This window comes from Ornithodoros turicata, chromosome 8, assembly GCF_037126465.1.
Source record: "Ornithodoros turicata isolate Travis chromosome 8, ASM3712646v1, whole genome shotgun sequence".
NCBI lineage: Eukaryota > Metazoa > Arthropoda > Arachnida > Ixodida > Argasidae > Ornithodoros > Ornithodoros turicata.
The window spans coordinates 28,615,053-28,630,264 of NC_088208.1; the positions used below are offsets into that span (position 1 = coordinate 28,615,053).

The following is a 15,212-nucleotide window of genomic DNA, read 5'->3' on the forward strand; positions in this document are numbered from 1 at the left end:
GCACGGAACAAATGAATGCCGAGGGTGATTCGAGGAGGATAGCACCTTTGGCGCCATCTCTCGGAAAGTGGAGGAAGTAATGCGCTGCACAGCTGACCGAACGCAAAGTGGTTCTTTTCTCCGAATTTGTACTGCCGTCAGACAGCAGTGATTTCGCCAGATCTTGAGGTAACGTGGCAGGTTGAAGTGTCCGAAGACTGGTGAGGGGAGGGGGGTGAATTACATGCCAGGATAAACACCAAGGCTCACAACACGAGATTTGTATTCTAAGGAAGAAAGCATAATGATTCCTTTTTCCTTTTTTTTTTTTTTTTCTGCTGTAGCCTCTTGTCCCCATTCGTTCCTATTGCTGTGTACCTTGAGGCTCCACTCAAGAAATTATTGATACATGCCTTATTTTTAGTTTATAGGCTCGAAAAGCTGCATTGGTACCAGCGGTGTTACGCGCAGTAGAAACAGGAACCCACCAACACAGCTTTCCTTGTCCTGAGCGCATACAGCGAAAAGTTAATTTTGTAATGCTCAGGTTAATAAAAATGTAATCATATCCGCGATGTTGCCAGCGGCAACAAAATTGGCGAAGCAAGGAAGATATGTAGGGAAAATGTGAGATTTCCACATATGTGACAAGAAATCACCAGAGGGAAACTGATGTTCTGAGGCTGGAACAACATAGAAGGGACAGACACAAACAAAGCCTCAAATTGCCTAAGAAATCACCGTTGAGCATCCAAAATACGGAGGTACTTCGATAGGCATGTGTGTTGATTGATTGATTCTAATAACGGTATGATTGTTGATTGATTGATAGGCATCAGTGCTAAAGACAGCAACTATAACAGTTCATCTGTATCGTGACCGTACGGCGCTCAGATTAATTCAGATAAAATTTTGACATCTAATTCCTTTTTCGTATGGCACACGTATTAAAAGTATGGCGATTGCATTAAAATGAGCGTGAAAGCATGTAGTATACAAGATAGCTCCATGGTAAACCAGCCTGAGCCCATGCTCAGGCTTGTTTACCATGGAGTTCACCCATCAGATAGCCTGAATTTATACGCTATATTATACAACATAGCGAACTTCAGGCTTACTATACCTTCTCGTGTTACTATACCCAATCCTGTCCAATTCAGAGCTGTTTTATGTGATACATTTTGTCATTGCGTGGTGTGATACTACTGCCATTATTCTGTTCAGAAGATTTTATTAGCATAATTATCTAGGTACACAAGTAACTGCTCAGAGTACACCTTGCTTTTAACTAACACAATAACAACGTAGATGTTCTGCGTGCAAACTATCGTTACAAGAATATCAAACTGCTAAAAATATGTACAATCTACCATTCGTATTTCCATTCTTGTTTTCCCCTCTTTCCTCCTTATGTAATACCCCTTGGGCAATTAAGACAAAAATAAAATAAATAAATTCTTAATCTAAATTATTCTGCGCTCTTTTGGTACTATTGACCAAACGTTTCGCACGCGGAATGCGTTTTATCAGCATGTAAGAGTAGCCGGCTCCCTATGAGTGTCTATTTTTCAATTTTTTTTCTTATCAACTCAACTCAACTCAACGGACACTTCTATTGCATCAACACTGTACCATTGTGTGTATACTTTTCGGGTGCGCTCATATATATTCACTACAAATCATACCATGTTCCGGGACGAAAGAATCTAAAACATTTCTATACGCGCTATGAAAGCAAGAGTACTGGCCTCAGACTGAAAGAAAGCGCGCAGCAAGTGAGCTCTCCGTAGACGACACTGTATATATACGTAGCTGTGACGTCAACGAACATCCGGCCAATGACATTAGCACCCGCAGGAGAGCAAGAGCCAACCGGGAGCTGGAATCGAGAGAGCGAGTCCTGAAGGAAATCAGAGCTCGAGCACCAGCGCCGTTTCTTGAATGTGTGTCTCCTATATGTTTGAGGGGGAGGGGAACACCATGCCATAACACTCGAACACGAATGTGTACTCTAACCGTTCGAACGCATTCGACAGCACATTGCACATACCATGGCGAGCCTACTTCCTCTTCGTGCTGAAGAATCGCATTGAAAGACGCATACTCACCAGAAAAGGCATTATGCTGCAACTGCGCAATGACCAGATACATGCTGATATAATATGCTCTGCCAGACGCAAAATGTGAATCTTCACGGTGCTGCTTCAAGTTTTGTCACCTCAAGGTATACTCCGTTTTGAAAGCGAAGTGACAAGAGGTTCTGTAATAACAGACAGGACACGGTATTAAGCGGACCTGTCCCTTGACGAGTGACAAGGCAATACACCGGTCATCACGCAACTTAAGAGGATTTTTCCCCCCGCATACCGTTGTGTTGGCATAGAATGGTGAAGGGGTATTTGTGACCGCCATATCCTTGAATCGTTTCAATCTTCATGCGAGCAGGCCGTGAGGGCCCTACGGGATGCCCCGATATGTCAACCTAAACCTTGAAGATTAAGCAGCCGTTACTTCGGTTTTCTTTCAGATGGAAGGAAAAAAGAGAAGTATCCAAAAGGACACGTGTGGCATAATCGTGTTGCGGGGCGCTACGACTTTTGGAATGCGTCTGTGTGGCAGGTAAGGTTATTGCATGTTGCGGTTCCTGCTCGTGAAGTGCAGAACTGAGCGGGCCGAGGCGCTGATGTTGTGTTCTGTGAAGGGAAAAACCGTGAAAACCGTGCTCTGTGAAGGGAAATTCTGCGCAGTTTCGATTACGTACATTCAAGTACCAGGTTTCCCCTGTACAGAGGATCAAACTACACACTACATAGTTATATCGACCGATCAGCACATGAAAGTTTACGAGTTCTGTAAAGAGGTGGCTGGACTTTCGACTGGATGAGGAAGCAAATATCTTGGAGGCAAGCAAACATTATACCTGGATCTTTATTCCTTCGTTTCCTGGTTTTCATCGCATTATTTCAACGCACGTATAACGCGAGTTTGTTGAAGGACCACCCTGAAAGTGATCGTTTCGCCTCTGCGCAAAGATATCTTCCCATGTTCTCTGAATATGCTGTTGTTGGTGAGATTACGATTGGCCGCTGTGATCCGCTCAAAACTGTGACGAATGAATGGTCCAAGATTCATGGCGAAGTGTCTAGAACTATTTTCTTCCGCGCACAGAAACGAAATTCACGGACCTCTCCGCGTTGCCTAGTGGCTAGGATGGTTGCCTTCCATAGGCCGAGACTGGAGGGGGGGTGACGCGCAATGGCGTACCCAGGCAGGGGGATCGGGAGGATCAACCTTCCCCCGAAATCGTACCCTTGGCAGTGCAATTGGGAGAGGGAAACGACTGCAAACTTCTCCTCCCCATGTGTCGTCTCCGTAGAACCCCCCCCCCGCCCCCCTCCCTGAAATATTTTCCCAGTGAAATACTTTCGCTGGTGACGCCGGTTCGAACGTGCGAGGTTTTCCATTCGGCACACTTTCCAGGTAAATGTCGGCACAGTTCCCCTGAAGTCGGCCTAGGACGCACACTAACCCCCCTCCCCTGTTCCCCACTACTTTCTGTTGTCCTCTCTCCATCTGCCCACGTCTGTACGCCGCGCGTAGCCACAGTTGCTTCGCGGCGCTAACGCGAAAAAAAAATTCATGTATTTCAGCACACACACACGCAATAATAAGGTCTGCGAATTTCGATTTGTTTCAAATTCGTGTTTTCCCGCGACGCATCGAATCCGAGGAACCACGGCCACATAGGCCCCACAGACACAACGCAACTATTATACAGTCAAACTCCTTTATAGCGAACACCTTTTTAACGAAAATACCACTACAGAAAATTTTTTTGCGGTCCCGCTGGAGCCCTATCAGGTCCAATAATGGACATCCTTTTTAACGAAAATACCTTTACTGCCAATTTTTTTGGCTGTCCCCTGAGTTTCGTTGTAAAGGAGTTTGACTGTAAAACCTTTCGTCTGCCCATTTTGTGTTTCCTCTATGTTCCTATATGTTCACGAATTCGCCCCTCACCCTGCGGTAGCAGTTACATAGGCCAGTACTCCGAACGGGTTAAGTCGCTCTTGCCATTTCTTCCGCGAAACCATTTCCCCCATACAACACGATGTTGTGGAAAGCGGTCGACTATGCAGGAAAGCATTTTGAGCATGACTGCAGAGATCACGTGTGTACACGTGTTTTTTTCCGGTGGCATTCTTTCAGACTTTTCTGTTTTTTTCGTTTGGGTCTCATCCGCCCGACTTCCCCTAATTCCTTGCACGTCGCGCTACACGGAAAAGTGGAACAGTTTGTGACGTCACATTTCCTCACTTCAGGCATACATATGCCGTTTTGTCGACATCGTGGAAGCCAGCAGAATAGCTGATGTATACAATGCAAATTGCTGGCACACTTCAGAAGATTCTTGCGGTCGATGCGTACCATCCACTTCGTAGTTTAGACGTGCTTCCTCTAAACCGCCAGCAGGGTTCATATCTATATACTCTCCCACATGGGTGACTTTCATCATTCACTTCATTATCAAATTGCCATAGTCACAGCTTTTAATTGTTTAACTATACAGAAGCTTGCTATATTTAACCATTGTCTTGGCGCAGTATGGCCAGAGCTGCTCTTGCGCAAAAAAAAACAAAAAAAAACAAATCAATCAATCAATCAATCTATATACTCTTTCACTTCCCTCTCACTGATGAAAGAACTTTTCGCAACACCTGTGATGCCTGGACCGCGAATCTACATTGTCTGTGGATAATGCACGCTATATCACATGACGTACAAGCACTGTACAACACACCAGCTCCCGTGGCATAATGGCTAGGATTAGAGATGGGACGAATCCAGAATTTTGCAAATCCGAATCCAAATCCGAATCCAAGGAAGGTTCTGCGAATCCACGAATCTTACGGATCTCGTATCTTTCGAATCCTTTCTTTAAAAAGAGTTCAAAAAGCCAAGGAAAAAAAAAAACTTCTACTGGAGAGTCGTGTTTTGAAGCAAAATATGATACATTTGTTTAATGAAAAAAATAAATAAATATAATAGTTGAGTTTCGTTAGAGGTTGAAGAAGAAGAAGAAGAAAGTTATTTTAGTTTAGTTACTAGTTAGAAAGTTAGCTTATTATTTCCATAAAGCTAAAGCAACAATCCAAATCAAAACCATATTACTTTTAAACTTGTAACGTAACAGGTCCAGCCTTGAACTCTTTCAGTCAAGAGCAATGTAAACAAAGAAACAAGAAAACACCCGTCAGTCAATGAGGCTTTTCTGCGGACTCCGGAGGAAGTCAATTCGAAAAAGAAAGGAACAAACGTGGTTGGTGGAAAAATTCGAAAAATTCGATTCGCCGTTTTGTGCACTGGGATTCGGATTCTTGAATCTCGAATCCCTGCCTAGGATTCGTGGATTCGAGGATTCGCGAATTCGGTTGGCACATCCATCCCTATAGTTAGGATTATAGCTTTACACGCCGAGACTTGGAGGTGACACGGGTTCGAATCCTGGCACTGGCTATGCACCTGGCACCAGGCGGAAACAGCGTCGCGTCGCGTCGCTCCAGGTGCAGTGCCCAACGTAATGACCTTAGAGCCGCCTTGGAAAGATTGGACCACCTTCTTCTAGATGTAGTGAAGATCCTCGGAGAATGGCCGTGGGATCTTAGACAACGTGCGACATCCGCTTTAATCACATTCCTTGTGGACATTGCAGCGCCTCTCACTTTCTTTCTTTATTTGGTAGACGATTTGGTACACTACAGAATCAGATATGGGACTGTTAGGGCGGACCCTGTTATACAGTCCCTGAAAAAATAAAAAACCACCATCTCCATATTCTTCTTCTCTAATTCCAATCTAATATAATCTAATCTAGCGACGCGTCACGTACACCCGAGACTGTTCGACGCACGTAGAACTTGGAACGACAAAAAAAAAAAAAAAAACGTGGTAGAGTCTATAACTACTGACCGTAATACATATCGGACATAGCAGAAGCCACCTGGAAGATGCAAAGTGAAGGCACGTAATTCCAATTTCAACCAATCAAAATACAGGTATTTCTTGTCTGTGAGCAGCTAGGAATCGTTAAGCTAAACGTTGTACTAGTTCTACTTTACTACTAGTTCTCGTACAGAATATAACGTGGCTGTGAGTGGTATATCTCCACGTCTTCTTAGGCTGGAGTATTGCATTGAGGTATTGTATAGTGGCTGCACTTCTTTACCTCTATCTATGTGTGTGCAAGCCACAGGGGTGGCACAAACCCGCCATTGTTGTAACTACCCTCAAGCGGGTGCTTTTGGCAAAACTGCCATCTTGTCCTGGTCGCACGTCATAGAAAACGTCATTTTGAGGTCATGTGACTTTGTTTACATGTCGTTTTGCCGCTTACCGACATATTTTCGCCGTCATAACACCAAGAGACGAACGTATTTTGCCAGCGTAAACTATGCGGTGCTTCTTCCGCAACATGGTAGCCCGTTTCAGCTTAGTTTAAGTACATCGCATCGGCTCGGTAAGTCTTAACGCGCGGTCGTCATCACATCTTTGGAAGTTGTCAACAATACGAGGCTTTATGTGTAAAACTGCGCGTTTTATTGCGAGATTATCGGATACAAATCATTACCGTGATCGAAAAACATCCAAAACATCGTCCAGAAACAACAACCGCATTGTTTACAAACGGTTTGGCCACCGATCACGGGCGCCGCCATCTTTAAGGTCACGTGTGCCTTGACGTTTGCTGTGACGTGCGACCAGGACCTGTCCAGGATGCATTGCGTTCGCCCAGCACACTTTCGTCTACGGAGCCATACATTGGATGCCACCCCTGTGGTGCAAGCCAACACACTGTTCTTGGAGACCGATCTGTAAATGGAGATCACGCGCTTGCAAGAGTTGATCGAACGCTGGTTCTCCGGATGCCACTAAGCGCACTTCTCGACAGGATGTTGCCCTAATTCATCGGATGCGACTCAGAGCCGCCTTTACGGCCCGGTGGCGCCATATACCGCGTTGCGTCAAGGATGGATAGATCCTGCGGCTTTATCGTTTCGAACGGGCAGTAGCTTGCACCACCTGTAGCTAGCGTAGAATGAGAGTTTGAATAATCATATACCGGCACCTGTGCGCGTATTGATCTTCGTAAAATTATTCCTATCCACCAATCGTTTAGGCGTTCCCTCGAGTTTTGTGCTGCTAAAAAGTTAACCAGTGATTCCCATATGGCCACAACCCCTCGCGCCGGCTGAATACATTTACATATCTTTTTTTTTAAATATGTGTTAACGCAACGAAGTAGCTGTGGCTATGAGCGACGAACAGATGTGGACAGATGGAGAGAGGATAGCACGAAGGAGTGGAGGGACAGAGCAGGCGTTAGTATGCGTCCTGGGCCGACTTCAAGGGGAACCGTGTCGACATTCGTCTGAAACGCCTTCGGAAAACCTAGGGGAAAGCCTCAGACAGCACAGCCGGTGGTAGGATTCGAACCCACCACCTCCCAGTCTGCAGCACAACCTTGGCTACTACTACAACCAATGAGCGGGGACGCCTTAACCCGATCGACCATGATGCTGGTCCTTACATTTCAACACGACATGTTCCGCTGTCTCTTCTTCCTGCCCACATAAACCACATTGTTTTGTCTATGATTCCCGAATATTTACCTACATGTTTTTTTTTTCTTAGCATCCCAGTCCTTGCCTCAAACAGCAACGCGCTCCCTCTAGAATTGTCGAAAGTTCCCTCCGATCGTATTTCCTTTTTACGTTCCCTGTACATTCCGAGTTACGCCTTCGCTTGCACCTTACGTAGCCATTGTCTAGTTTCCGATCCTCTTTCCCTAGTCCTTATACTCTTCTTCTTGCTGTCTCGCTTCTTGAGACCAGTGTCCTCTCCAAGATGCCGTCACTGTCAGAAGTCGGAAAATCTGGAACGCGACCTTCCCTCTTGCCCGCAACTTTTCAGGACCACACATGTGGTGCCTCTGAACCCACCCTGCCTACTCACTCAGACAAACGTACTTGGTTCCCGGTAAAAACTCAGCCAGCCAACGCTCTGCCACAAACGCGCTAGTAATATGGGCAGTGTAAAGGACTTCTGTCCTCACTGTCAGGATCATCATCATATTTTCACCAAATAACCACAAGTCACGGTGTGGAATATCGCCAGGGGCGATGAAACAGCGTTACCAACCACTAAAATAAAGATGTTTGATATTAAAGCGATAGCTTTGTATGTCCGTCCGTGGCTTTATAGGGTCGCGTGGCACCACGTGACAGTACCACGTCTACGTGCTCGCCGGACCGTGTTTTTCTGGTACGGTGAAATTCTAACCACCACAGAGTAACAATGCGCGAAAATGAAACGACTTCACAAAGCGCTATAAGGCGTTCAATAGAAACTTTATGACATTTCACAGAGTTTCGCCAAAAATTTACCGCCATTGATGGCCGCGTGTGCTAACGCATTCAAAGACGACATTGACATTCGACGTCACTTTTGCACCTGGTGCGAAGGCCTATCCCTGGTTTCATTGCGCAAAGTGAAGCCATTGGATCGACAAATAGAAGATTCTCTCGGAGCATCGAGTGGCTCTAACTGGTCTCCTTCGCCCCCCTCAAGTGAAACACGGTTTGTGTGTCGTCCCGAAGACAAGAGGAGAGTTTGCACAAGCGTCAGTCGATCACCATCAGTTCAAGGATCACTGCGAATCCTTCTCCCCGATGTGTGCACAGCAAAAGTAGACTGGGTCAACGGCAGCTTACAAGCACGCGGGCCGTCAAAAGAATGGCATCCGCACTGAGTGGGCTGACGGGGCTTATAATGAACACGTAACACTCAAAAGGTCGTTTTTGGTCACAGCGATTCAATGGCCTAACCTAGCAGAGACCGAAAGTTCGCAAATTCCTGTGGCTGAAGATGGCTTTTAAATGGTGCGTAACGCAACAAGGACGGTATTGCGCAACGAGGCAACGCGTGTATGTGGAGCAGTGTTTCACAAAGTGAGTTTTGTGGACCGCTAGTGCATGGAGATCTCGTCCAAGTGATCTTTGGGCAAATGTCAGCTCGTAGGTCATCTCACTGAGCTGCGCACTTAGCGTTGGAGCGTTGCCCCTTTGAGAACGTTCTTCTTCTTAAAAAAAGAAAAAGAAAAGAAAACCCAGCGCGGAAAGTATTCTGTAACAGAAAGAAAACAGAAAGTACTCAAAAACAGAAAGCCTGGGCTGGAAAATGTGAAATGATCTTCTAAAGAAACTATACAGGGTGTTCAAAATTAAGCTTTCACGAGCGCTACGCAAACACAGCGATGACAGGAAACCGGATGATAACTTTACGCTAGTTGTCTAAGAAACAGGTGCTGCTAATTATGTAGCACCTGTTTCTTACTCAACGAACAGAAAAAGTAGCACCACTTTTCTTTTGTTCGCCTATTTATAAAGTGCTTGTGAAACCTTAATTTTGAACACCCTGTATTGTATTAACTCTATAGAGACATTAAATACGCCATAGAGAGTCTATAGAAATTCTTACGAGATCCTGATGTGTTCCTACCGATTTCTTATGGAACATTGGCCACCGCAATTCTATAGAAACTCTAATGATTGAACGTTGATGATTGACACAACGTTGTTACTTTTGGATCGATGCAGTTTATTCATGCTTTTATCGTCACTTTATCTGCGACAGGACATTGTATGGCTTGCCGGAACACGTCCAGATGACCGACACAACGCATGATTTTACGGCTCGGAATACTACCTGTGACGGAAACAGGCGATCTCTACCCAGGAGCGGATAGCATATATACCGGGATGCAAGACAACTTTCAACTCGCTCTATTTATTTTCTCTGCGCATCTTTAAGTATTTCAAAGAAGTGCCCCGCACTCTTCCAAACGGTGTTGCATTGATCATTATCGACATCCCCCAATAGAAATCCAATTTCCCTTTACCTTGACCATGTCTGACACGAAGCGAGTACTTTTTTACGCAACAAAATGACAGATAATAATTGGGTCGGCATTTCATTCCGTGCGTGAATTACTAATTTCACATTGCTATATACCACTGTCGCTGCAGCGTCGCCCTGCATATTCTACATGGGACACCAAAAACAGGAAATCTTTATGACCTCCATCGCCTTCTGTTTCACCCCGTGCTATAAATGGGTTCTTACACGATGGCGCAAGGTAACGTACGGCGGCAGTTAATAATGCTGATGTGGGGATATACCATCCAAGAGCCATCTTGTCTTTGCTCCCCGCCGATTGACCCTAGATCCTTACAGTGTTTAGGAGAAGAAAAAAAAGCCGTTCAAGGTCTCCCACTCTGCAATGGGTTCATCAGTAAAAGTTTCGCGTTATCACCTTGAAACTGGATGGGGCGTGGCGTGGCGAATGAGGATGCGATAACGCACCTTTTGTGTCGGCGCAGTGCTCATTTTTGGCTGTCAAATTAAGCACGCCTCTCAGGTGGATTAATGCGACCTCGTAGGTGTGATCCGGAGGGTATTCCATCAACCGGCTTTATAGTTCAGCGTCTGCCTTCTTTGACGTCGACGGGTGATTGGACATAGTGACAAGATGGAGTCCGTGGCTCGTGTGAGTGTAGATGTCTTCGTGTTTTTACATAGCGGCTTCTATTGCCGCATTGTGCGAGCCAGGGAAATTATTGTTTTACGTTTCATGAGACTTGGATATGCGTATCGGAAATCCGTTCTACGATGCGCCTTCTTTAAGCTGTTGGGCAACGAGTGTGGTGGATGGTCTGCCGAACACAGTAGTGTAAAGTTTGTCCGGGTGTTTTGAGTGGTTGCGTGGAAAATTCTAGGTTACCTTTGAGAGAGTTATGTTTCGGGACCTGTCTGTTTTGAAGCAGAAGTGATGAAGGAAGTAAAAGCCCTCTAAGTTTCCTGCACACGTCACACGTGCAATTCCTGGCACATATCTGTATTACGCCAAGCAGCACAATGTACTGAAAGTCGTGTGCAATAGCGGTGGACGGTATCTGCCTTATCAATGTTCTTTAGTTTCACGAGTCTGTTCAAGGCCTTCCACCTACCCATCCATCAATTGCACACAGGAACAGCCTGCTCGCAACCAAAAGAACGTGACTTTGCAGAAGTCTGATGTTCTTGCTGGAGTTTGTCCAGCATTTGCTGTCATGACGTATTGTACTTTGAACGAAAAAAAACGACGAAGGCATTCCGTCTCTTACGCCTCAAATCGTCGGAGTGAATTTTTCTGATCGACATAGTTACTGCAACACCTCTGACGGTGGCGCACTTCCAGCTAATGCTTCTCTACAACTGGCTGTTACCATGGTGACACTAAGGACGTGCCACTGAAGTTCTGACCTCAATACCCCAGAAGTGAACGGAAGCTACGCTATTTCTCCACATATATGTAAGGATGCTACGAGCTGTCTTCCTAAAACAGCTTATTTTTGTCTTTCTTCGCTTCCAAGGCGTCTGACGTTTTCCCGCAGACTTTCCAGACGAATGTCGGCACAGTGCCCCTTGAAGTAGGCCCAGGACGCGAACTAACCCCCTAGTGTCTTATGTCCACGTCTGTACGCCGCTCATAGCCCCAGTTGCTTCCCGGCGTTAACGGAGAATTACAAGCGTTCACAAGGTATCGCGTGGTACCATGAGCTTGAGCAAGCAAGCGGACACACCTGAATGGTTTTACAAGACGAAACGAAGTTGCTCGCATCGAAATCACGTTGATTGCACGAAAATCATTGATTGATTAATTGTTTTGATGGTTGATAGTTTTATACATCCACCGATAGTCATTTTTTTTTGTGATTGATTAGTGAGAAAATTCTCTTCGCCATTGGAGATAACCGTGGTTCCCGTTTTTCGAGTTCGCCATAGGTGAGGTGAGCTACATACAGGCTACGGCCGTTCCGTAGATCGTTCTCCGTATACGCGTTTGTCTCAAGCTCAGTTTTTGAGCCTGCATATATGGTCCAACATGCTGGTGATTCACGAGCTCAGCGACTGATGTACTATGGGGCTGATGTGCTTGACGCGTCTACACAACCGAGGACAGAAATAACGTACGTACTCGCTCGTCGTGCAGGAGCAACCCCCCCCCCCCCCAATAAAAAAAGAAGAAAAGAATACGTGTGCTTATACAATCTTCTCTCTTTCACATGCGTAAGCAAAGGCGACGTGGTAAGTCTGTCCGCGACTTGAGGAAACTTTTCGGTTTTCACTTCTTCCATTTTTAATAAACCTCGGAAACACAGTCGAGCACGAGGAATCGTTCTGCTGTGGTAGTGGCGGCGTTCTGCTGTCTGTCCACTTACGTGACGGTATTTCCCATCCTCAAACACGCAGCCACCAGGAGGACAGAACGCTGCCAGGTGTACATTCGTGTCACGAGAACGAAAAAGTGACTTTTTTATATACGGAAAAGCGCAAGGGGAACTAAATCGGATTACGCTACGAGGAAGGCGTTACATAACACGATGTCTTACATAGATACCTCGCGTCCATTCCTTAATCCATACGCCGTGGTCGTACAGGAAGCACTCCTTACGTGCAGTAAACCGCACACAGAGACACACACATGTACAAACGGACTGAATGCAAAAGGACGCACTATTCAATACAAAGGAGTGTTACGCGAATTGATCATCATGACCACGTGTTTCCCATCGAACGCGCGTCACCCAATGCTGCGAACGGACGGTTGGGTCACAAGTTCACGCATGACATCTCAATTCACAAGACAAGCGGCAAAGGAGAGCGAGCTGTAATGTGATCCCTTACAGTGATTTCTTACACGTACACGGAACACGGCGATATCTTTTTAACAAGGTGTTTGCCCGGTGTAAATTGCGAAAGGCGATACCCCGGAAGTCAATTTGGACGGGTGGCGATTACCCACGTTTAGCCCTAATGCGGTTCGGAAAGGGAAAGGCATGATGAGCTGTGTGTTGTACCTAGGCGGGAGCTGCTGAGAAGATGAGTAGGTAATTTTTTTAAAAGCTGATTACTGGAAAATACAGCATTGTTGGGCAACTATACTTCGGAACGAGTTATCTCCTACGTGTATGCTCCGCCCCACAAATCTAAAGACGTCTGTGATTGGCTTTTGCGGGCGCATGACGTAACCGAGTCACAATTAGTGTGCCTGCATTTTTCAAACCGCTGCCTGTTCTCTGGTCATGTTATGAAAACTCTCGTCGGAGACGACGCCTGTCTTCCGCCGCCTTAATGTGCGCACTACATTCTACGCTGGCGGAGGTGTACCCCTGTGGCTGTAGCTCTTGTGTTGTTTCGGAGTATAGCTATTACGCAAACTTTAGTGGGAGAAGAAAACGTTATACTCCTCTCCAACAAAGGAACGTTTTTGAAAGTGCGAGTTGTAGTCCAGTTTCCGCAAACGCTGTGTCGGTTGAGACCAGGCCGAGAACGCCAGACGCTTCGTGGCGTAGTACGAGATACTTAGACTTGTGGTTTTTCGCGAGGGAAGTTAAACTGTGGGAACCGCCCTGCTCTGAAATTGGAGTGGACTTCGTGGAACACAGACGTGGGCAAAATTAACTCGCGGTATACGGCCCTTGTGGGGTCTTCATCTGTATATCTTACTAGATCCTAACTATGTACCTAACTGTATCCGCTGTGGCGTCGCCTATCATCATGTTGTCGTGTTCCACCTATAAGAACCTCACGTTTCATCCCTGCCCTACGCCTGTTCCTATTGGCTGCAACAGCTAGCCGCATAACTTTACGTGCACCGACGACGAAACAATCGGAGACACCTGGTGACGCTGCAGTATAATTTCTCTTACGGTGTAACTCTGTGAGGGCGGACTGACTACTACAATTCGCGCCGTTAAACGCGGGTATAGTTGGCTCGGGACGTAGCGCCCCGAACTATCGTAGTGTAGTAATATAGTAAAGCCCCAAACAAAACAACAGTACCCCCCGGTAAAAGATAAATTCTGGAAGGGTACGTTCCAAGGCCGTCGATCCCAACACGCTCACGCACAAAATCCCAAGCCCGTGCCCGTGAAGGCAGGAATAAAAGCGAAATGAAGGGTCGAGAAGAAAACGGAATGAGTAGCAGAACAAATCGGGAGACGAGTTCAATTTCTCCTTGTTTTGTTTAACAACAATGTTTTGTTAAACAACAATTTTACAAACACCATGTTTCTGCCTCATTTTCCTGCACGATGCACCAATTCTTGGGCTCCACGTAGGAGGCTGCCCCCATTTTGGTTATTACCAACAGGAAGTCTGCAACCTTCAGTCTTCATTTGCAGTGTCCAACAGAGTACGATACATCAACCTTCGTCAGACTGCATTCCCGTTTCGTTCACCCTTAGTGACGTTGCAGATATTGGAATGTCGCGGGGAGGTGACTTCTGCTGTTGTTGTCGATGAGGATTAACTTAGTTTTGATGGCGCAGAAGTAACGGCCACTTCTGCAGTTCTCATGGTGAACGGTGCTTTCTCTGCGTACCCAAAAAGATGGTGTCTCTACAGCAATGACAGAAAACCTCACAAATGTAATGTCAGGAACCATACCTACTACCACTACTAAATGGATGGATGACGACGCTGTTGATGATGATGGTGCTGGACATAGTGCTGCTGGTGCCGGTAGCAGAAAACAAGATGGATAGTAGCCCCTTATGTGACGTGACCAGCTACTGCAGAGCGATTATGTAAAAGCACATGGTGAGGAGGCAATGCGCAGGCTCTCTCTATCTAGGTAGCGTTGGCTCAGCTTGGGAGTGCTGCTTTTCCGCCAAGCACGTGGCGTCAAACGACGCATCGTGATGTCAAGCTCCGCCCAATGGCCAAACTCTCCCTATACACGGCTCTGCCTCGTCCATCACTTACAGCGACGCCTTGTGGTTACTTCTGTGTGGGAGTGGAAAGGACGCTGCCATGCCTTCTATCACCGTCATCCCCGCTGCACTCCGTTGACAGCTGATAATGACGTGCGAGTGCGACGTTCTTATTGCATGGTATCACAGGCTGATAGGGCGGGGTGCCGGCAACACAGCAAACAGCAAAACTCTCGTCGTCTCCTTTAATGTGTCGTCACAGAGGGTCGCCACAAGTGGCAGAGGAGGTTATCTGCTACACGCTCGCATGTCCCGTTCCATAAAGCTCACGATAGTACGTTTAGTACGATCCTGATGACAAATTAACTTCTGATGTCAGACGTCCGGCTTACTTCGTTTTTTCAGTGCGCGATGCAC

At 46.3% G+C, this 15,212-nt stretch overlaps 1 protein-coding gene across 5 annotated transcripts in view; it reads left to right on the forward strand.

The window, feature by feature from the left end:
• The first annotated feature begins 10,396 nt into the window (after positions 1–10,396).
• The window catches only part of LOC135366875 (uncharacterized), a 147,308-nt gene continuing 142,492 nt past the window's right edge, over positions 10,397–15,212 (forward strand). For all 5 annotated transcript variants that reach the window (XM_064599835.1, XM_064599836.1, XM_064599833.1 and 2 more), the window contains exon 1: positions 10,397–10,585. Coding sequence is in view for 3 of the 5 variants with exons in the window: in XM_064599833.1 (XP_064455903.1) it covers positions 10,568–10,585 (18 nt within the window). In the remaining 2 variants the exon portion in view is untranslated. The remainder of the gene's footprint in view (positions 10,586–15,212) is intronic.